This window comes from Budorcas taxicolor, chromosome 19 (genome assembly GCF_023091745.1).
Source record: "Budorcas taxicolor isolate Tak-1 chromosome 19, Takin1.1, whole genome shotgun sequence".
Lineage (NCBI taxonomy): Eukaryota > Metazoa > Chordata > Mammalia > Artiodactyla > Bovidae > Budorcas > Budorcas taxicolor.
The window spans coordinates 19,195,268-19,218,449 of record NC_068928.1 but is presented as its reverse complement, the minus strand read 5'-3'; the positions used below and the strand labels follow the sequence as shown (position 1 = coordinate 19,218,449).

General features: G+C 50.2%; 1 protein-coding gene across 1 annotated transcript; it reads right to left on the bottom strand.

Moving 5' to 3' along the window:
* Positions 1 to 12,163: 12,163 nt before the first annotated feature.
* Positions 12,164 to 23,123, bottom strand: LOC128064851 (galectin-9-like). Its single transcript, XM_052657831.1, has 5 exons — positions 23,049 to 23,123; positions 17,988 to 18,079; positions 15,208 to 15,412; positions 14,265 to 14,375; positions 12,164 to 12,208 (listed from the first exon to the last, which is right to left on the bottom strand). Exons 1-5 carry the CDS (start codon positions 23,121 to 23,123, stop codon positions 12,164 to 12,166), a joined length of 528 nt encoding a protein of 175 aa, XP_052513791.1.
* Positions 23,124 to 23,182: the final 59 nt, after the last annotated feature.

Sequence of the window (23,182 nt, the reverse complement as noted above, 5' to 3'; positions counted from 1 at the left end):
ACAGGGTCTGCGAAGAGGGAGGCAGAGGAAGAGAGTCGGCTGTAGGAGACGTGACAGCAGAAGCAAGAAGCTGCGGCTTCAGAGAAGGAGGCAAGCGCAGAGTTCCCTGGGGGTCCAGCAGCGGTTAAGTATCCACCTCCAATGCAGCGACTGAGGGTTAGATCCCTGATTGCGGAACTAAGATCCCACATGGGCCACAGCTAGAGAGCCCACTGGCCACAGTGAAGATGCCTTGTGCCGCAATTGAGACCTGACACAGTCCAAAAAAAAAAAAAAATCGCAGGAGGAAGGGGCCACAAGCCAAGGCAAGAGGGCAGCCTCTGGAAGTTGGAAAAAACAAGGACACATTCTCCCCTGAGGCTCCAGAAGGAAACAGCTTTGCTGACATGGGATTTTAGATTTCTAACCTCAGAACTGTAAGGAAATACATTTGTATGGTTTAAGCCTGGTGTGGCCGAAGACCCCTCTGTGCGTGCGTGTGTGTGTGTGATCTTAGCAGGAAAGACCAGAACAGGCCTTTGTTTCCTATGACCCAGCAAGATGGGTTTTTATGTTGGATTTATAGCCTCACAGATTAAGCTGGCCTCCCAACTCCCTGTGCTGGCAGCTCTGATGTCACCAAGTCACGTGACCTGTCTACAGTTGGGCTTTTGAATCCAAGGATTAGAGAGTAAAAACATATCATCAGAGTAATAAACTGGTTGAACCTGGAAGCGTCTCTGGGTCCCCCATCTGATGGAGAACAAGACCCATGTGACACACCCTGACTCAGACCACTGTGGAGGCACCCACCAGGCAGCCCAGCTTCCTCCTGCCCCGCCGGGAGCCCTCACTAGACGGGCTGAAGAGCACTGGTCATTGCACGGGGCACACAGGCCACGCCAGGGTTCCGGGGGAGGTGGGCTTGAGTGGCGACCGAGCAGCTCCCCAGCACCTGATGCCCCATGCACCCCTCCACATGAACGGCTCTGTCAGCGCACCTGCCTAGCCTCTCAGGAAGCTGAGCCCAGGAGAGGCTCGTACTGCAGGGCCAGGCCAGGATGCAGTGAGCTCAGAAAGTCCTGGGACCCAGGCTGCCACCTGCCTGCCTCCTCCTTCCCCAGGGTACTCTCTGTGGACACTTCCTTCCCCCAGGATGGGGGAAATCAAGACACCTCCCTCCTCAGCCCTTATCACCTAGGAACCTTACAAGTGGCCTGCACCTCTGTGAGCTTTAGTAATACATATATGTTGTGGAGATGATAAGGGTTTAAACCAGCTGTCCCAATCTTTCTGGCAGCAAGGACTAGTTTCACAGAGACAATTTTTCCAAAGCTGGCCTGATGTGAGCGATGGGGAGTGGCTATAAATACAGATGGAGCGTCACTAGCTCATAAGCTGCTCACCTCCTGCTGTGCAGCCCAGTTCCTACCGGGCCAAGCACAAACACCAGTCCATGCCTGGAGGTGGGGACCGCTGGTTTAAACAAAGCTGCCTATGACAAGGCCTCCACACAGCGGGTAAAAGTGCCCAGAAGAGAGCCCTTTGCACGCCACAGTGCAGGGGCAGCCCACTCCACCCTCCCGGGACAGTCTCTCTCAGACACCCTTGACCAGCCCTGCCTAGTTCTCTCAACCCTCAGATGCCAGATATCTCTTCAGGAGGTCTTTCCTCCTGCACCCAGACTCCTAAAAATTGTAAACACTTTCAGAGCCCCCCACAGTGGGCCAGATACCTTTCAAACTCTCTCAACGTGCTACCTTGCTTGATCCTTAGCCGAGCTCTGGGTGGTGACTTGATTATTCCCATTAGACCCAAGCAGAAACTGAGGCCCAGAGAGGTAAAGTAACTTGCTTGAGGTCATCCAGCTAGTAAATGGCTGCACCCAGGGAGGTCATCTTCCAAGTAAGTGCCCTGAAGTGCCATGTTTCATTGTTATACTGCCCGGAAGATGTTTATCTTCCTTCATGTTAAAATAAAAAAGGAAATTCACTTTTCTATTTATTAATTAGAGTCTTCCTCGCCCACTGAGCACCCAGAACAGGAGAGAGATCAGGAGGAAGCTCAGGAAACATTTGTCCCATGCACAAATCCTGGTGCCCCCCAGCCTTGAACGGCACCGAGGAGATGGGCACAGGCAGGAGTGAGGGCAGGGCCGCCCTGGCTGGTGTGTCTGCCCTTCGTCTGTCCTCTTTGGAACGAGGCCTCCCCTGGCCTCCCGTCACCCCAGCAGGAGCTGGTTCCTCAGAGCCCCAGAGCTGCATCCCCCTGGCCGAGGCCTCCCCAACCTGGAACTCACTAGGTTTATGTAGGGAGGCTGGGTGTCCCTGAAGGCCAGTTCTTCATCGCCTTCGTGACCACTCTCGCATTGCATGCTGTCCAGGTAGACTTCTGCAACAGGAATGACTCACCAAGATACAGAATTCAATGCAATTTAACTGTTATTCAATGGGGAGGAGCCAGGAGGAGGAGAAAGTCAGTTTAGAGGAAGGAGAAAGGTAGGGAGGAAGACGGAGGACAGAAGTGGGTGTTCCTCTCCCAGGGCCTTCTCCCCTCTGCTCTCCTCCTACCCTCCACCCCAAGTCAGAATACTTCACGTAGGCTCAGACATTCTCACCACGTGCACAGCTTCTAGAAGACACTGCTCCTGTGCGTGGGGCTGCGTCATGTCCAGACAACAGTGTGTGTGATGGGGCACTGCCTGGGCATGGGGTGGCAGTGCTGCAGGAAGGCCTAGTTATACCCATTTTGCAGACTGGGAAACTAAGGCTCAGAGAATCTACACGTCATATCCAAGGTCAAACAGCTCACTAGCAGCAGCTTGAGCCATATAAGGCTACTCCACTTCTTCAAAAGGTATTCCTCCCCTTTAAAATTCTACTCCTCACATAAAGGCACAATCATGTAAAAACAAATGTTTTGAAAATAGAAAACCTGGTGGTGGAGGTTCCCTTATCTTTTGCATAACGATGCCCTGGGAACTTCTGACCCCTCTTCTCTGTGAATTTCTCTCTCTTCTCTCTCTTGATTCTGGGCTTTAGAATGGGGAGCAGAGACATCTCAGACATAATAGAATATTTCAAGTGACATTGAGATGGAGGCAATTTATTGAATTACTGTTTTTAATTGGTTCCAGTACCTTGTTAATGGAAATGTTTGACTGAAACAGAGACTCAGGATCAGCTTTTGTCGGAAAGGGGTTTGGGAGGAAACACACAGCAACAACAGATTTAGCGGAGATTAAGTAGGCCCCCACCGTGTGCTGGAGACGGGACCCCGTGTCCAGCCAGGACAAGCAGCTGAGGGGCCTATAGGTACTGAGTGTGGAGCAGGTGCCCCGGGGCTGAGAACCTGTCTGCACCTCTCTCTATTCTTGGGCTTGCCTCAGTGCCCCAGAATTTGCAAAGACTGATTTATTTGAGTGTTCCCATAGACTGCGCACCCATGCCTCCTGTGTCCACCCTCCTTCCCCACTACATTCCTAGATCAACCGCAGTGTGACTGGATTTAAGGGGCAGATGACACAGTTGAAGCAGAAAGGAGGGAAAGAAGGGGAAATGCTTTGCAATCCTGTTTGACACCAGGAACACGGGGACCGTTTCCTCATCTACTGGGATAAAGATCACTGAACTCTCATTCAGTGCAGGTTGGACTGTAAAATGCAAGCGGGTTGGAGACTTGTTGTTGGGTCTTCTGCCTCTACTGTGTCCAGGCTCCTCTGCTCCTAGATGTTTACCCAAGAGAGATGAAAACATATGCATGCATGCATAACAGCCTCACTCACCGTAGCCCCACACTGGAATCACGCTGTCCATGAGCAACAGAAAGGAAAAACGAATGATGATGTGACCACAGGGGACTAGTCCTTGGCAATAAAAAGGGACCAAAGATATAGGCACGATCATCAGTGACACTCACAGTTGTATACAGGAGCCAGTCACTAGTGAGCACAGGCTGGGAGCCTTTTATTAGATAAAATCCAACAACAGTCAGGAAAGCGATGGCCCATGGCGGGCCCCAACTGGGAGGAACCCGAAGGAATCACCTGGGTGCTGGGAATGTCCTGGAGCTTGACCCGGATGATGGTCACACAGCTGTTTACAACATAAAAACTCATCCAACAGACTAGAGTCCATGTGTTTACTTGAACCATAACTCAATAAATACTGCTTTGTTTTGTTTTTTTAATTCTCAGAGCCCAGGGAGACACAGAGACAGCTAGAGTTCCAGTTAAGACACTTTGGCATCACCAGACAACTTGGAAGCTGCCATTCACTCGTCAAGTCGTGTCTGACTCTTTGCAACTCCATGGACTGCAGTGTGCCAGGCTCCTCTGTCCTACACTATCTCCTGGAGTTTGCTCCAATTCATCTCCATTGAGTTGGTGATGCTATCTAACCATCTCATCCTCTGTCGTCCCCTTCTCCTCCTGCCTCCAATCTTTCCCAGCACCAGGGCCTTTTCCAATGAATGGGCTCTTCGCATCAAGTAGCCAAAGTACTGGAGCTTCAGCCTCAGCACAAGCTCTTCCAATGCATATCCCACGTCGATTTCCTTTAGGTTTGATTGGTTTGATCTCCTTGCTGTCCAAGGGACTCTCAAAGAGTCTGCCTCAGCACCACAATTCAAAAGCATCTGTTCTCCGGCGTCAACCTTCTTTATGGTCCAACATTCACATCTGTACATAGCTATTGGAAAGACCATAGCTTTGACTATGAATATTTGTTGGCAAAGTGATGTCTCTGCTTTTTAAAATGCTGTCTGGGTTTTTCATAGCTTTCCTTCCAAGGAGCAAGCATCTTTTAACTTCATAGCTGCAGTCACCACCTGCAGTGATTTTGGATCCCAAGAAGCCCTGGACCAACATTAGTACGTGACCTGAAGGTGGGGGACCCCTGGTTTAAACAAGGCATCCTGTGATGGGGCCTCCACACTGGAAGTCAAAAGGTGCAGAAGGAAGCCCTCTGCAGCCCACAGTTCAGGAGCACTTGCTGGCATCCAGCCCCGGTGGATCCAGGGAAATTTGAAGGGGAGATGGCGTGGTGAGGAAATCTTATTTATTTAAAAATATAAGATTAGGAAATAATAGTATAGTAGGAAAATTTAGTGGAAAAAAAGAGGCTGAATAACTTGGTTTACGTGGAAAGCCAATAAAACTTCAGGACAAGAAGTTTGCACCATCTATGTAGGCCACCGGCGCCCGCTTGAATATCGGAGGGTGCCCCGCCTTGGGCTCCCTCTCTCACGGATCTTAGAAGCCAGGGCAAGTAAGTATACATGGTGAGCCTCCCCACTCCAGATGGGAATTCAGCCTAAAAAGGAGAGAAGGAGAATAGACCACATGGGGGAAACCAGTCTTTCCAGTGACTGGCCCATCCTCTATCGTCCGGAAAGGCCTTTCATACCTTTTTTTTTGTACATAGAGATCAATGGATAATATAAAATTATGCAATGTCAACAGCCCTGACTCTCATCGAGACCAGGCTTTTTCTCTGCATACCTAGTTGTATATACAAGTCTTAGGTGATTTATATCATCTTCTGGCCAAAAGGCCAATTAGCATTTTACGGCCCTTTTTTGATAAGGGTTTGTCAACCAGAAGACTTATTTGCCCTAACAGTGTTGTTCTTCCCAAAATCTGGTGCCACTCTCAGAAAGCACTATATAAGGTTACATTCTTACACAGCAAGGACACAACAATTCATAACAATGAAAGAAGTACAGTGATTTATAAAAAAGAGAAGATAATTAACTCAAAAGTCTAGTGTTGCTAACATCAAAACTACTATATTCCTTTTTCTATATCCCAATTACATTGATTAATATCCTTCAGGTACCTAAAAGAAAAAGAATATGGAGGCCTGGCAGCAGTCATTGAGTCAATAGTGAAACCCATCACTGATATGATTTTTAGCTCTTTAGAAAAGGCTCTGTATCTTTAAGATGCTTTAAGCTTTGTGCCTCTCGCTGTTGGGGGGCTGTAAACAATTCACAAGTTGTAAAAAGTCCCGGGGAACCTGTCAGGCAAGTTAGAGAGCCATCAGTGGGGTTAGAGCTGAAACATTCTTTTTATATGCAAGAGACTGTAAACTGGAGCCCTAAGTTAATTCCTTTTAGAGGCAAAAGAGTGGAAAACACAGTACAATAAGGCAGGCAGACTCTGGTTTTGGGGGGTAGATGTTCAGGAAAACCCAGGGGGAACCCCTGAAGCCAGATCACACCTTTGCATTTTGTCCGGCTTCCTTCCTCATGACCTTTGCCATGGGCGGGATTCCTCACGCTGGCTCCCGGCTGGCACCCAGCTCCCCTAACACCTGAGATGGACCCTTCTCAAACTCCCTTGACCTGCCCTGCCTTGCTCTCTTGCCCCTCAGAGAGCTGACACCTCCTCAGGAGGCCTTCTCTGCTGCGCCCAGTCTCCTAAGAACTCTAAACACTTTCAGAGCTCCTGCAGTGGGACAGACACCATTCAAGCTCTCTCATTCTTCATTCAAGCTCGCTTTGTCTTTCCCCCAGATCTGGGCGGTGACTCCAGGATTAACCCCATTATATAGATACAGAAACTGAGGCCCAGAGAGGGAAAGTAACTTGCATAGTAAATGGTTCAGCACAGAGAGGCCATCTTTAAAGTATGTCCCTTGGTGCCATGCTGGCTTGTTACCCACCCCAGAAGCCCTGCTCCCTTCATGCAAAACAACCATCATTTTCCCAGTTCTTACTTAGAACAGTGGAGGCACCCACCGTGAGCTCAGGAAACGTTTGTCAGATGCAGGAATCCTGGGGATGCTCACCCACTGCCGTCCTGAGCAGCACCCAGGAGATGGTCATGGAGAAGTTGGTCTGCCCTTCCGTGTTCTTTTCAGGTTGCTGCTCCCCTCCTCTGTCACCGCAGGAGTTGTTTTCTTAGAACCCCAGAGCTGCTTCCTGTCCATCGGGACGCACCCCACCCCCAGCCCTGGAACTCCCTGGTTTCTGTAAGGAGACTGGGTGTCCCTGAAGGCCATCTCTCCACTGCCTCTGTGGCCACTGTTGCTTTACACACTGGCCAGGAAGACCACTGCACCCGGAGAACTTAAAAATATATAGAAACCAAAGCAACTGACTGTTACCCAATGGGGGAGGATCCAGGAGATGATGTAGATTTAGAAACAGGGAGAAAGGTAGGGAGGAGAGGAGAGGGTGGAACTGGGTGCTCCTCACCCAGGGTCCTTTCCCCTCTGCTCGCCTCCTGTGATCTGCACTGAGATCCAATAGTGCATAGAGGTTCATGTCGGCTCAGAGATCCGGACCACACTCATACTGCAGGGAGCTTCTAGACGTCACTGTTCCTGAGAACATGGCTGTCTCTTGTGGGTCCAGACAGAAACAGAGCTGCTTGGTGGGGCCAGGGCAGCTGGGTGCTATGGTGCACTGGGTGGAGGTTGTGCTGGGAAGGCCTGGTTATACCCATTTTCCAGATAGGGAAACTGAGGCTCAGAGTGTTTAAAGGTCATTCCAAAAGTCACACAACTCATTAGTGATAGCCTGAGCCATATGAGGCTTCTTGGGGCCTCAAAAAGGGATATATTCCCTCTAAAATTCTATTCCTCACATAAAAACCTAGTCATGGAGGGATTTCCCTGGTGGTTTAGTGGTGACGATTCTGTGCTTCCACTGCAGGGGCGATGGGTTCAATACTTGGTCAGGGAACTAAGAACATGCATATAGCATGGTGCAGTCAAAAAAAAAAAAAAGAGAGAGAGAGAGAAAAGAGAAACAAATGATCAGATGGAAAGAAATGTTTTATAAATATGAATAGAAAACCTTATCATGAAGGTACCTTATCATTGTGTTTAATGATGCCCCAGGAGCTTCTGATGCCTCCCCTCTAAGAATTTCTCTCTCCCTTCTTTTCTCTTCTCTCCCTTCCTTCTGGGCTCTAGACTGGGAGCAGAGATGATTTAGACATACTAGAACTTTCTGAATGACATGGAGGTGGGTCACTATGTTGAATAAATGTCTCTAATTGGCTCCAGCACCTTTTTAAAGGAAATCATTGAGTGAAACACAGACAAGGATCAGCTGGGTAGCAAAGTCGTGTAGGGAGGAAATGCATAGCAACAATAGATGTACCTGAAGTCAAGCGAGACCCCGCTGTGTGCTCGAGAGGGGCCCTGGGGTGCAGCCTGGATGAGCAGCTGAGGGTCCTACAGGCACCAGGTGGGGAGCAGGGGAGCAGGTGCCCCAGGGCCACACACAGGTCTGCACCTCTCTCCCTTCTGGCTCTTGCCTGGGTTCTCAGAATTTGCAAAGACTGACTTCTCTGAGATGTTCTCATAGATGGAGCCCACTTGTCTCCTCCATCCACCCTCCATCCCCACTAGATTCCTGAATCAACTAGAATATGACTGGATTTAAGGGGAAGATGACATACTTGGAACAGAAAGGAGGAAAAGAAGGAGAGGTTCTTTGCAATCCTCTTCAAAACCCGGGATACGGGAAATTTTTCCTCATTGACTGGAATAGGAAGCAACTGGAACTCATTCACCACAGGCTGGAGTGTAAAATACAACAGCGTTGGAAACTTGGTGGATTATAATAAAGTTAATCCTCTACCTCTCCTATGTCCTGGCTCCTCTGCTCCTAGATATTCACCAAAGAGAAATAAAAACAGATGTACAGGTGCTTAACAGCTTCACTCGTCACAGCCCCTCACTGGAAACAGCACTGTTTAAAACAGGAGAAGGGGAACAGTGAATGCTCTTTGCAAACCCTTGGGCTATAGACCAGGCTCCTCTGCCTGTGGATTTATCGAGGCAAGAGTATTGGTACAGGTTGCCATTCTCTCCTCCAGGGGAAATTCCCAACCCCGAGATCCAAGCCATGTCTCCTGGGTCTCCTGCATTGGCAGGCGGATGCTTTACTATGGAGCCACCTGGGAATTGCCTGCTATGGACTAGCCCTCAGCAAGAAAATGGGACTGAGGATAAAGGCAAGGTCTTCAGTGAACCTCACCATTGAGCACAAGAGCCAGACACAAGTGAGCACACACTGGGAGCATTCTGATCACAGAAAATCCAGAAACGGGTCAGAAAAGCAATAGCTTATGAGGGGCACCACATGGGAGGGACCTGAAGGAGCCATCTGGGTGCCGGGAATGTCCTGGAGCTTGACCTGGATGGTGGTCATACAGCTGTTTCCAGCATAAAAACTCATCCAGCAGACTAGGGTCTGTGTGTTTACATGGAACCTACCTCAATAAAGTACTGCTTAAAAACACCGCAGGCCATGTGCATTGGCACAGTGCGTGAGAATCCACCTCACCATGCAGAGAAGGCGGGTTTGATCCTTGGTCCTGGCAGACTCCACACGCGGTGCCACGATTACTGAGCCCAGGTTCTAGAGGCCACATGCCGTAAATGCTGAATCCCAGACCCCTAAGCCAGGCTCAGCAATGAGAAACCATATGTGGCACTGAAGAAGCCCCCACTTGCTGCAACTAGAGAAAGCCAGTGCAAAGCAAAGAAGAATAAGCACAGACAAAGGAAAATGAAATAAGTGAGTGAACTTTTAAAAATTTAGAAACCACCCCCAAACTCTCAGAGCCCAGGGAGAAACAGGGACAGCTCAAGGTCAAGCAGACATGCACTTTGACATCTCCAGGTGATTTGGAAGTGAGTTGCAGTGAGTCCAGCCCAAAAAGGAGAGCCCAGGGGCCTCTGCTCCAGCCCTGTAGGGAGGGCCTACTGAAAACCCAAAGGCCAGTGGGTTTTTGGATGAATAAAGGCCGTAAGGAGGTGTCTCCAAGACCCAGTGGCTGGCACAGCTGACCTCAGCAACCTGACATCACGGTGTGTGCAGTCACTGAGACCCTTGCCCAGGACCAGGCTTGAGGTGAGAGGCAGCCCTCAAGCTCCGTTATTTAAAGTCCAGACACTTGTCTGAGGTCCTCTGTTCTCTGCACCGTAGACCATAGGATCTGTTCTAAATGTGTCGGCCACCTCACCCTCTCAAAAAGCCAGAAACTGACAAGTGTGGATGAGGACAAGGAGAAAGGAGGCCTTTTGTGCTGTTGGTGGGATGCTAAACGGTGAGGCTGTGATGGGAAACAGTGTATGTGCTTGACCCTAAGAGACTGGCATTAAGCTTCTGATTGCTAAAGCTTCCGTTTCGAAGACACTCGTCTTTTGTAAACGTGGTGCCGGCTGTGTGACAGCTTCTAGATAAGCCGCCACGCTTGCCCCACCCATCAAGTTCTTGTTTCTAGGAAACCCAGGGCCACCTAGATAACTGTTTGAGTGACCCCACATGTCGCTTCCTGCCCCCTGGTTCCTGCGTAACCACCCTACCTTTCAGTTCAGTTCAGTTGGTCAGTCATGCGACCCCAAGAATCGCAGCACATCAGGCCTCCGTGTCCATCTCCACGTCCCGGAGTTCACTCAAGCTCACGTCCATCAAGTCAGTGATGCCATCCAGCCTTCTCATCCTCTGTCATCCCCTTTTCCTCCTCCTCCACCTTTGGACCCCAATAAGAGCGGAACCCCAACCTGTGCTCTCACCCCCTCCTTCCCACTGGCCATTGTGCTATGTGGCCCTTAGGACTTGAGAGTAATAATCCTCATTTTTTTCAAAGCTACCTGATGGTTGTTGCTGAGCTGTGTCTTGAAGTCGTGATAAGGACCACAGGGGCCCATCTGGCCACAGAGCTAGCTCCAGCTGGCCTAATGTCTTTGGGGATCCCGTGAGTAGTAAAGACCGTCGTGAGTGCCCCCGGTATTCCTGAACAGAGAGCATCACTGTGCATAGTCTGAGACTGACCCTACAAAACAGTACGGATGTTCCTTTAACAACTAAACACAGAATTACCATCTGGTCCAGCAATTCCACATCTGGGTTAGATGGTAAAGAATCTGCCTGTAATGCAGGACATCTGGGTTTGATCCTTGGGTCAGGAAGATCTCCCAGAGAAGATCATGGCAACCCACTCTAGTACTCTTGCCAGGAGAATCCCATGGACAGAAGAGCCTGGCAGGCTACAGGCCATAGGGTCGCAAAAAGTCAGACACAACTGAAGCAACTTACCACTGCCAACAATTCCATGTCTGGCTATATAGCCTGAAGAACTGAAAGCAGAGACTTGAAGAGATACGTGTACACCCATGTACCTGGTATTATTTACAACAGCCAAAAGATAGAGGCAACACGGGTGTCCATCGATGGATGACTAGATAAACAAAATGAGGCCTATACATGCAATGCAATATCGTTCAGCCCTAAAAAGGAAGTGAATTCTGCCACAAGTGACAACATGAATGTTGGGAATGAAGAAGTTTTCCTCTACCCTTCTAGGTTCTTCTGGCGGGTCTAAGATCCGATTGACATGAGATACAATAAAAGGAAAACAATCAAACCAAGGTATAGTAACACTTGCATACATAGGAGAGACCCAGGGGAACTACCCACCAAATAGTCAAAACCATCACTTTAAACACCACCTTCAGCTAAAATCACAAGAGGACGTTGAGGGCAATGGTTTGGGACTTCAAAGATGAGGAAGGCTACTCACAGAATAGTCAGTGTTTGGTATGTCGTGTTTGGCATGTCGTGTTTGCTAGGTGCAGAGCGGACTCTGACCTCCACACCTCGCTGTGTTCTTCTGTAAATGTCACTGCTCCCAGCTCTATTTCTACAACAGGTCCTTTGTCTGCATTCTTTGCTGCAGTTGTTCAGTTCGGTCGCTCAGTCGTGTCCGACTCTTTGCAACCCCGTGTTGAGGAGGAGGTAAAGGAAACACTTTGAGTCTTCAGTGTCTTGAGAAGAATCAGCCTAAATGAATACTCAGGCCACAGTGACACATGTAGGGGTGGCAACCTTGGCTCCCCTGCACTCTCTAAGTTTCGGTCTCTGCTCATCTGTGAGGTGTAGCTACTCACGGGCCTCCTTTGATATGACTGTCGTGAGCACTGAGTGAGCTGAGGCTTGGAGGGCACTTAGTCTGACTACAACTCCCCAAACTCAGTGCCAGTTGTCTGATTTGGAATCACTAAGAGCAAAAACTTCCCTTTAACCTCCTTGAAAGGGACTGTACCAGATCATCCCAACTGCATGGATGACAGTCAAGCTCTTGAACCTTGCATATATGTCTCAGGACTGAAGAAGACCCCACATGGCACCTGGTCCTGTCCAAGTGATGGAGACCCCAGAATCAGAGTGAGGACAGAGAGCAGTAGATGACGTTCAGGTAGGCTGCCTGGGCCCGAGAGAACGGATCAAGTCGTCACACTTTAACTAAACATGACACCGTTTCTCCTTCTTTTCCTTTCTTTATCTCTGCCACTGACTAGGAAAGATAAAGCCCCACTCTGTAACCCCCCATACATTGCTAAAGAAAGGAATCTTTCAACTGAATGTATCATCAGAATTTCCAGTCCATCTGTCACTATCTAGATCAGGTTTACCTCCACTCAGTACGACTCATCCACGCACAGTAAAACCAACCTACTGACACAGGGTTATGATGAAGGAAAGCGCAGCATTTATTGCAGGTACCAAGCAAGGAGCCCAGGCAAGCTTAAAAACCCCAGATTCCACGATGACTTTCACGGAAATGGTCTTAAACACAGGGTGAGGGAGAGGGTGAGGGGTGTGTGATCAGCTCATGGATGTCTTCTGATTGGTTGGTGGTGACGTAATCAGCAGCCAATATCATCAAGCTTCTGGGTTCTATGACCGTGTGAGCACCATGCAGTGAACATCTTCCACACGGTAGGGATTTCTATATCTGTAAAACAGCACAAAGAATTTGGTTCAGAATACTGTCTATAGCTCTTGAGGAGGAACTAAATGTCCTTGATGCTGTTTAATGGTTAACCTATTATTACTTTATTTTGCTTAAGTGTAACCCTTTGCTTCTGCATTTTCTCACTTCAATTTTATCCTTGGAACTTGGGGAAGGCCTAGGAGACTGAAGGTTTATAACCCTCATAGGTGATAGGGCTGACCCAGGATGCCCCCACAGGGTCCTGCTGGGTTACACATGTCAGAGGGACTAAGCCAAACAGTCCTGGCCATGGAGACCACACCAAGGTGAACAAAGCTGTGGGGACTCTATATCGGTAGCTGAGAGTGATGCTGATGCCTTACATTCTGATTATATCTTTGGGTTAGGCTGAGAGTTTGCTACAAAGCGGGGCATAGTTAAAGAGAAAACCACAGGTTCAAACGGGCCTCACTTTTGTTGAAGCCCATGATACCAAGCCTAGGTGTAACACCTGACCTAACTGTAGCTTTGACCTTCCCCAGGAATGTAGTCTTAATCAGCCAGTCTGGAATTTTCTAGTCAGGATCCTTGAGGTGATTAGTCTCCTGGGACCTCTCCATCTTCAGGAGGAAGAAGAAATCTACCTGACCTCTTTTGCTAAACAGTGGTGAAATGCGCATCACGTAAAACTGACCGTCTTCAGTGTACTAACTCAGACTGTAAAGAATCCACCTGCAATGTGGGAGATCTGGGTTTGATCCCTGGGTTGGGAAGATCCCTGGGTTGGGAAGATCCCCTGGAGGAGGGCCTGGCAACCCAGTCCCGTAGTTTTGACTGGAGAAGCGCCATGGACAGAGGAGCCTAGCGGGCTCCATTCCACGGGGTCGCAATGAGTCCGGCATGACAGAGCAAACAGGCACACACACTAGTGTACCTACAGTCCAGCGTCCACGCCTGTGGTTGTGCAAAAATCATCACCATCCAACTCCAGAACTCCTTCATTTTGCAAAATTGGTCCTGACCTTTTAGATGTTGCTAACACATTCAAAAATTCTAATACACAAAGAGGGTCAAATAAACCCACGAATGGCCACAGAAAAGATATACTTGCCCTTCGGTGTGTATGGTCTCATTGAACTCACACAACGACCTGTGGGGCGGCTGATCATGCTCACTCCACAGGTGAAGAGACTAAGGCTGGGAGAGGTGAAGTCGCTCGTCTAAGACTCCCCAGCCGATGAAAATGGCAGAGCCGGGGATCTGAGCTGGATTCAGTTTGATTCCAGGTTCTTTCTAGAAGCCCAGGGCCTCCTCACCAGGGGGATGACAGAGAGTGACAGAGACAAGAAGCCGGCTAGTCCAGGAGCCTGAGCGGGTGTCCCAGACAGAGACAGCGACAGAAGGACAGACTGGGGCAGCCAGAGGTGTGAACCCAGAACCACTTGGAAACGGGACTGGCTGCACCTTTGGGTTCACACAGCAGGACCCGCAAGGGGATGGGGCCCCACAACCAGCCCCTGGGGACCATTGCTGGGTGGAGTCTGACCTGGAAGTAGATGTCGGACACTTCCACGCAGCCCTTGATGGTGATGGCGTTTACTTCATGCCAGGGCACACAGTGTACATAAAAAAGGAAGAGGCTCCCGTTCACCATCACCTGTTGAGATGAGCACACATGGCAGGAGGAGCTCCAAGACCAGGTGGGAGCACACCCGTGCCCCTGGGAGCCCTGCTTCCAGACGTTCAGACCTGTATCTAGTTCTTACATCAATCCCCTGTAGGTCAGGGCAACAGCCTGCAGAGCTGTGCCAGTTGCAGGAACATGCTCGGGACCCTAAGTGCATCGAAGGGGAACCTCCACCTGACTCTAGTCCTTGGCTTCTTCGTTCCTCTGGTGTGTGTTTATCACAGTGGGTCTGTCTTTCTAGTCTCAGCTCTCCTGTGGTGTTATTGAAATATACATGCAAATGTCCATGGGGAGCAGAGAGGTAATATCAGGTTGTGTGATGAGGGGGTGGGGACATTTATGTTCACACAGAGAAAAAAGACACAGATGTACTCAGCTCCCCTCCCATCTCCTGAAGCCCAGAGAAACCGCTCTGCTTGCAAAACCAATGTGCAATGCCAGGCGGAACTAAGTCTTTAATAACACCTGGATAAATGCAGCAACAAGGTAACAGGAAAACAAATATTCCCAGGGACCTGGAGTGGAAGAAGGGCTACGACAGAGAAATGGAAATAACTTGGACTGAAGGACCCAGGAGGCCATAGAGCATCACGGTGACTTCTCTAGTGCTTACTTCCAGAGTAAAAAAAGCAACAGGTGAAGGTGTGTAAGGAGGTGAACGTGTATAAGGAGACTGCAGCCTTACAAGGAAACAGTCCTCTTCTCTGTACAAAGTGTTGCTCACATGACTATTTAAAGGCTGCTCGCAGCACCTTATGGGGCTGGGGTACAGACAGCTGAGGAGACGAGAGTTCCCACTCACCTTGAACGCGGACCTGTCTACCTTGAAGCAGATCTCAAATTCACTCCCCCTCTGGAAGGGCATCTGCATCTTCATCTCCTCCAGCCCCCAGTTTCCTAGCTGCTTCGTGTTGCAGACCACATACCCACTTCCTTCAAACCGAGGGCTGAAGTGGAAGGCAATGTTGTACGTGTCTCTGATGCCAATATGAAAGTTCACTTCAAACCTAGGTCAGGGAACATCAGACAGTATCCTAGCTTACTGCCAAGGGTGGGAACAGGAGGTGCTCACTCTTTGACTGACATCATCTGGGAGCCTGCAAACAACCTGTGTGGCTGCTTGGTACCCATCCCTAGTCTCGTCCCATCACTTTGGTTCACCGAATTTGCACTGTGTGTTTTGTGCAGTTACCACATTTTGCCCTTACACTGTGGTTTTCTAAAAGTAAGGAGGAAATGGGTAAAGAAATCTGTGTCCAAGTTGGAAGTAGAGGAATGTGCCTAGAAGTGAGAGTCTTGGGGGCCAAGTGGTGGCTCCCTGGAGGTCAGCCTGTGTCTGCTGAGTTGGGAAAGAGGACAAATGGAAAGAACAAGTGCATTGATGGGACACCTACAGAGATGGTGTCTAAAGGGGAGACACAGAAAAAGCCCTAGGTCTCTGGGCATGGGGACCTCAGAGTGTGTGTCTGTCCCTCTTCAGAGGGTGTCGTGTATCCACCTGACCTGAGTGAGGTCAGCAGGCCTGGACCCTGACCCCAGATCTGCCCCGTTTGTCATCTGCAATAACCCAGGACCATGCTATCCTCAAACTGCCCCATGCAGAAAAGGGGTGACTGCCTTCCTTCAGGGATGACAACTGAAACGGCCCAAGGGCACCCCTAAATAAGTATCTCTTGTTCCCATCTCACCTCAGAGGAAGCCCCTCACCATCTCCACCTCTTTTGGATATAGCTGAAAGTGTAAGGTAAGGAGGGAAGACAAAAGGAGCTTCCAAGGGGCCTAGCTCACCAAAGGGACGCAACAAGTCCTTGTTCTGCTCTTTCCCAGATGGAGCTCATGCCTGTCCCCCAACCAAGGTCCAGCCTGAATTATTCAATGAGCATCTCTCTCCCAACACCTTGCCTGAACTCAGTCCCCGTGTGGTTCCCAGTCTGCTTCTTGGGGACACTCAGGCTCCCAGCTAACACACACAGTCAGACGGCACGCCTGGCTCCCATGCCATCACCACAGAACCGGACACTGCCCCACACCCACAGGTGGCCCTCCGTGGACATTCTCCCAGCAGAGTGCTCTGTCTGCTTGTTTATCCAGGCTTCTTTTGGCCTCATGGCTCGAGGATCTTAGTTCTCTGATCAGGGATCAAATCCATGACCTCTGCAGTAGAAGACTGGAGTCCTGACCACTGGACCACCCGGAACCCCCAGAGCCCATTTGCTTTCGTGCATAAGGGTGTGAGTCCTGAATGCCATCCTGAATACCAGGATGCTCTGTGAGCCCTCAGCCATCAGGGGCAAGAGGAACTGGTGCGTTTCTGAACCCAGCAGCCCTCCCTCCAATGAAAATGAAGCTCCAAGTGACCCTGAAATGAGAAATTTTAAGTTCCTATTTCTCTTAAAGTGGAGATGAGTGTATCTGACATGTCTCTGGGTGTCATTTTCCCCTTGTAGTCCCCCAGCTTCATTCTTGTGTTCCTTTGAAAATTCTGCCGCAGGGAAGGACAGAACAGCAGCTTACATCAGAAGGGGGACCCTCGGAGGTAGAGACAGGCTCTATTGGACAGAGTGGGAGTAGAAAGCCCTCCTGTGCTGGGAGGAAGGGTTGGCACAGGGAGGGGGAGAGAGGGGTGGAGTTCATAATCAAGGTCCCGGATTCCCCTGCAGGCAGGGTTTCAGAACCGGGTGCCTCAATTCCCTCACAGTCCCCTGCAGGCACTGAGGACTCTCAGAGTCCCACATCACTGTGGCCGTGTCACCTGGCAGGGGAGGCAGTGGCAGAGGAAGTCATCTAGAAGCCAGATGTAGAAGTAGGGCTATAGTGGGGAGGGGCCTGGAGGGATCCAGAAGGTCCCCAGGCCCCATGCAAAGTAATGAGAGGAACAGCAGGGGTAGAAGTCAGCTGGGATTGGACAGAGAGGCTTCTGAGACAGGCCACGTGTCCAGAGGGGCCCCTGTGGGCACGGCAGACCTCAGGGTGCACAGGTCCCAGGCCTCCACACCACCCGGACCTCAATAGAGTTCAGCCAGAGCTGCATGAACTCCTGAGGACCTGTCACCTCTGGATTATGGGCAAGCTCTTCTCTGTTCCCAGACGGTCCCCCTCGGGAGAAAGGCAATGGGAAACAGCTGTGTTATCTATATCATGAACCTACTTTAGAGAGAAAAACCTTGAGACTGAAAGAGACCAAATACAACTTTGATGGCAAGTTTAAATATTTCCAGGTCACCTCAAGTGAAGTTTCCAAAGGAGATGAGACTGGCTAGAGGAAATGAAGGGAGTTGACGCATCTCCAGCTCTGGGTCATTGTATACGAAGTTCAGTCCCAGAACTCCACCTCTGGGCTGGCCTGCTTCCCTCCCTAGACCGTGAGCCTCCATTCCCCCTGTCTCTGGGGAGTCTGGTTAATGGTGCCCCGGATGCTACAGGTAGGTGGTAGGGGGCGCTGAGCATTGTTGGCAGGGCCAGGCCCTTCCCATCCCCTGAACTGGTTGTGGGCAGCTTGGAGGATGCTGTGTGGACCATCCTGAGCTGACAGCACCCTGTTCACTCAGGGCTGAGGCCGAGAGACACAACAATTTCCAGTACCTGTTTTCATCTGTGGAAAGAACATGCCCTGTGACGGTGACCATGTGTCCTTCCCGGAGACCCCCTACGATCCTCCCAGTGAAGGGAATATGCTGTGGAGAGGAGACAGCGGTCAGTTGGCCTGCCTCCTTCTCTCCATGCTCTTCAGCCCTGGACGGGGCTGGCCTGGGTGTGGGCCAGCAGCCTAGGGTCCCAGTGCAGCCACGAACAGGACAGAAGGAGCCTCAGCTCCATGGACCTTCCAGCCCTGGAGCGAGGAAGTGACACAGATATTCTGAGGTTGGGAGAAGGAGCCCCTCAGGCTCTGAGAGGAGGTGACAAGGTCACATTGGCAGCTGGCAAAGGAAGAAGTGGCGAATACACAGCCCTGAGATGGGAAGGAACCAGGGGAGTGAGGGTGTGGCTGGACCCCAAGCCAAGCTGCTAGTAAAGACCCAAGTCCTGGCTAGGGACTAAGGGTCCACCATGGACCAAAGAGACCCACCCAGCTGTTCTCGAGGATAAACCTTCTGCTCAGCTGAGCAGGCCAAGAAGAAGTCATCCTCCCCCTCTTGCCCACCCCACCCAGAGAACAATGTTGACCTTGACCTTTGTCCCCCCACAGCCTCAGAAAGTGCCACTTTTCCAGGTGCTCTCTGCAGCCAGGGGCAGCCCCCTTTCTGCTCCTGCTCCAGAGCTCCCATCCTTCCTCCAGGCCCCGGGAAGCCTCCCAAGTCCTCACCAACATCTCCACGCCTCTTGGGCCCCATCACCTTGTCATGTTTTCTTTCCAGAGCCTTTTTAAAGGACCCAGGCTTATGGTGAAGATGCTTCATTTTAGAGTCAGGCATCCTTCAGGTTTGAATCTTGATTCTGCTGCTCATTACCTGAGTGGCCTTGGGAAGCTAATTTAACTTCTCTTTGCCTCGGTTTCTTCATCCATGAAATGAGAACAAGTCCCAGCTTCTGGGTGACACTGATGATTAATGAGAAATGTCTCTGGGGAGAGACTGGCGCATCCTTCCAGAATGCTTTCTATCTAACGTGGTTCTACAAACTGCCTTCAACACAGCTCTGTCTCCAAGTCAATTTTCCATTTTCACACTGTTGGAGAATTTTCTACCTTCTCCTCTAAGTAATATTTTACAAAGATTAAATGCTTATAGGAACCAGACAGGTGATTTGCATAGTTGAGCTGGCCAGGTAGGGGGCAGTCGGGAGTGGTGGAGACTGCAGCAAAGAAGGGATCGTCTCCCTCATCTAAAGAGCAGTGTCCACTCGGCTGTGACCCGATCACCTTCCAGGCTCAGTGCTGTCAGAGCTTCCAAGTCTTTAGGAGAAGACAGAAATCTGAGGTTTTTCTTATGTAAAACTTTCTAATTTGGGGGGGGCAAAATGCTCTGAAAAGGATTGTAGTAGGTTTCCTTTGCTATAAGAGACATATAGTGAAATATTTGCATTGAATTGATATATCTAAATTTGCTTCAAAGGAATCCAGGGGTGGAAAGGAAAGTAGAGCTGGGCAGAGATAAAGCAGATAGTCCATGAGTTGAAACTGAGTGACTGGTATGTGCTGTTTATGATACTAATATCTCTGTATTATACTTTCTCTTTGGCAAGGAGTTAAAACAGTCTGCAGGCCAAACAAAACAAAATGCGCACCAGCTCAATTCAGTCCTAGTCCATGTCCTTCGGCTGTAGGACCACCCAGGATCCAGGGAAGCCCCTCTGAGCCCAGTGTGCACAGCTGGCCCTGGGAGATAACCAGTGATGCCAGAACCCCACTCAGACAGACTGTGCTCCTGGACCTTGGGCAGAGGTGTCTTTTGTGGTCCGCAGGTCTGGTCTGAATTCTGCCATTAAAAACTTTGATGACATTAAGCAAATCACAACGTCTCTTCATCTCTGAGTTCTTTCTGTCAAAATCCATGTCAGTGATTTTGGAGAAGAGGAATCAGCCTACCACAGGCTGACTAGCATGGTGCTCTTGCCTGAATCCCCTCATTTGTTGGAGTTTGAAATCCCCCTAAGAGCCTTTCTCACCATCAGGAGAGACAAGGCTGAAAATGTATCCACCTGGCAGCATGGGCTCCTCCCTGAAGCATATCCACACTAAGGTATAGAGTGGTAGGAGGGGTCCTCAGGGCACAGAAGAAAGGCCGGATGGAGGAAGCCCTGTGTGGATCATGGGGTGGGCAGTACAGGTTAATCTTAGGGAATGATTCCCATCAAAAATCTTCATGAGATTTTAATGTCTTCAATGGTGCCCTCACATTCTGAAACACAAGATGATTTCAAATGGAGTATAATCCGAAGAGAAGATTACTCATTACTGCATTCCAATAGCAAAGAGTTGGAAATGAATCCAGAAGTCCACCAGGAAGAAAATGGTGAAATTAATTATGGTATTTCCACACAACAGATTCTAGGGAGACTTCACAAGAAAAGAGGAAGAAGGGAGCACTTTCAGAACTAATAAATAATATTGCCCTCTGTACTATTTTTTAAATGGGGAGGAGTGGCTATATACATATATTTACTGAATTTAAATTAAACTTTTCTGGAAAGATTAAAAGAAACAGCTAATAATTATTGACTCCAAGAAGGTTATGGTAGACTGGGTAATTACACCCTCTCCCTTTCCCCACCAAAAATGTCAACATTATAATTCCTAGAAGTTGTGAATATGCTACTTTACCCAGCAAAAGGGACTCTGCAGGTATGGTTAAGAATCTTGAGACTGTGGGGGTGGGGGTTACCTGGAATATCTGCCTGGGCCCAACAGTCACAGGGTCTGCGAAGAGGGAGGCGGAGGAGGAGAGTCGAATGTAGGAGGCGTGACAGCAGAAGCAAGAAGCTGCGGCTTCAGAGAAGGAGGCAAGCGCAGAGTTCCCTGGGGGTCCAGCAGCGGTTAAGTATCCGCCGTCCAGTGCCGCAACTGAGGGTTAGATCCCTGGTTGCAGAACTAAGATCCCACATGGGCCACAGCTAGAGAGCCCACGGGCCACAGTGAAGATGCCTTGTGCCGCAACTGAGACCTGACACAGTAAAAAAAAAAAAAAAAAAAATCGCAGGAGGAGGAAGGGGCCACAAGCCAAGGCAAGCGGGCAGCCTCTGGAAGTTGAAAAAAACAAGGACACATTCTCCCCCGAAGGCTCCAGAAGGAAACAGCTTTGCTGACATTTGATTTTAGATTTCTAACCTCAGAATTGTAAGGAAATACATTTGTATGGTTTAAGCCTGGTGTGGCCGAAGACCCCTCCTTGCATGCGTGTGTGTGTGTGTGTGATCTTGGCAGGAAAGAGCAGCACAGGCCTTTGCTTCCTAAGCCCCAGGAAGATGGATTTTTATGTTGGATTTATAGCCTCACAGATTAGGCTGGCCTCCCAGCTCCCTATGCTGGCAGCTCTGATGTCACCAAGTCACGTGACCTGTCTACAGCTGGGCTTTTGAATCCAAGGATTAGAGAGGAAAAACATGTCATCAGAATAATAAAATGGCTGAACCTGGAAATGGCTCCGGGTCCCCCAGCTGATGGAGAACAAGACCCAGGCGACACACCCTGACTCAGACCACTGTGGAGGCACCCACCAGGCAGCCCAGCTTCCTCCAGCCCCACCGGGAGCCCTCACGATATGGGCTGAAGGGCATCGGTCATTACATGGAGCACAAGGCCACGCCAGGGCTCCTGGGGAGGTGGGCTTGAGTGGGGACCAAGCAGCTCCCCAGCACCTGATGCCCCTTGCAGCCCTCCCCACAAAGGGCTCCGTCAGCCCACCTGCCCAGCCTCTCAGGAAGCTGAGCCCCAGAGAGGCTCGTACTGCAGGGTCAGGCCAGGATGCAGTGAGCTCAGAAAGTCCTGGGACCCAGGCTGCCGCCTGCCTGCCTCCTCCTTCCCCAGGGCGCTCTCTGTGGACACCTTCTTTCCCCAGGATGGGGGAAATAAGACACCTCCCTCCTCAGCCCTTATCACCTGGGAACCTTACAAGTGGCCTCCACCTCTGTGAGCCTCAGTAATACATATATGTTGTGGAGATGATAAGGGTTTAAACCAGCTGTCCCAGTCTTCTGGCACCAGGGACTAGTTTCATGGGAAACAATTTTTACAAGGCTGGGAAGATGTGAGCGATGGGGAGTGGGTATAAACACAGATGGAGCGTCACTAGCTCATGAGCTGCTCACCTCCTGATGTGCAGCCCACTGCCTACCGGGCCATGCACAAACAACAGTCCATGCCTGGAGGTGGGGGACCGCTGATTTAAACAAGGCTGCCAATGACAAGGCCTCCACACAGCGGGTAAAAGTGCCCAGAAGAGAGCACTTTGCACGCCACAGTACAGGGACAGCCCGCTCCCCCCTCCTGGGACAGTCTTTCTCAGACACCCTCGACCTGCCCTGCCTAGCTCCCTCAACCCTCAGATGCCAGACACCTGTTCCAGAGGGCTTTCCTCCTGCACCCAGACTCCTAACAATTCTAAACACTTTCACAGCCCCCCACAGTGGGCCAGATACCTTTCAAATGCTCTCAACGTGCTACCTTGCTTGATCCTTACCCGAGCTATGGGTGGTGACTTGATTATTCCCATTAGACCCAAGCAGAAACTGAGGCCCAGAGACATAAAGTAACTTGCTTGAGGTCATCCAGCTAGTAAACGGCTGAACCCAGGGAGATCATCTTCCAAGTAAGTGCCCTTAAGTGCCATGTTCCATTGTTATCCTCCCCAGAAGACGTTTACCTTCCTTCATGTAAAAAAAAAAAAAAATGGAAATTCACTTTTCTATTTATCACTTAGACTCTTCTTCCTCCACTGAGCACCTAGAACAGGAGAGAGATCAGGAGAAAGCTCAATAAACATTTGTCCCATGCACAAATCCTGGTGCCCCCCGGCCTTGAGCGGCACCGAGGAGACGGGCACTGGCAGAAGTGGGGGCTGGGCCGCCCTGGCTGGTGTGTCTGCCCCTCCTCTGTTCTCTTTGGAATGAGGCCTCCCCCGGCCTCCTGTCACCCCAGCAGGAGCTGTTTCCTCAGAGCCCCAGAGCCGCGTCCCCCTAGCTGAGGCCTCCCCCAGCCCTGAAACTCACTGGGTTTCTGAAGGGGGCCTGGGTCTCCCTGAAGGCCGGTTCTTCATCGCTTTCGGAACTACTGCCATTTTGCATGCTGTCCAGGCAGACCTCTGCAACAGGAATGACTTACCAAGATACAGAATTCAATGCAG

Excerpts from the sequence above, each read along its gene's own strand:
- LOC128064851 (XM_052657831.1), bottom strand. The coding sequence starts at position 23,123 with ATGCAAAATGGCAGTAGTTCCGAAAGCGATGAAGAACCGGCCTTCAGG. Across the intron at positions 18,080-23,048 it reads AGGCCCCCTTCAGAAACCCA|CATATTCCCTTCACTGGGAG; the intron begins GTGAGTTTCAGG and ends TCCTCTCCACAG. Across the intron at positions 12,209-14,264 it reads TGTCCGACATCTACTTCCAG|GCAGCCTACCTGAACGTCAT; the intron begins GTCAGACTCCAC and ends TCTCGGGCCCAG.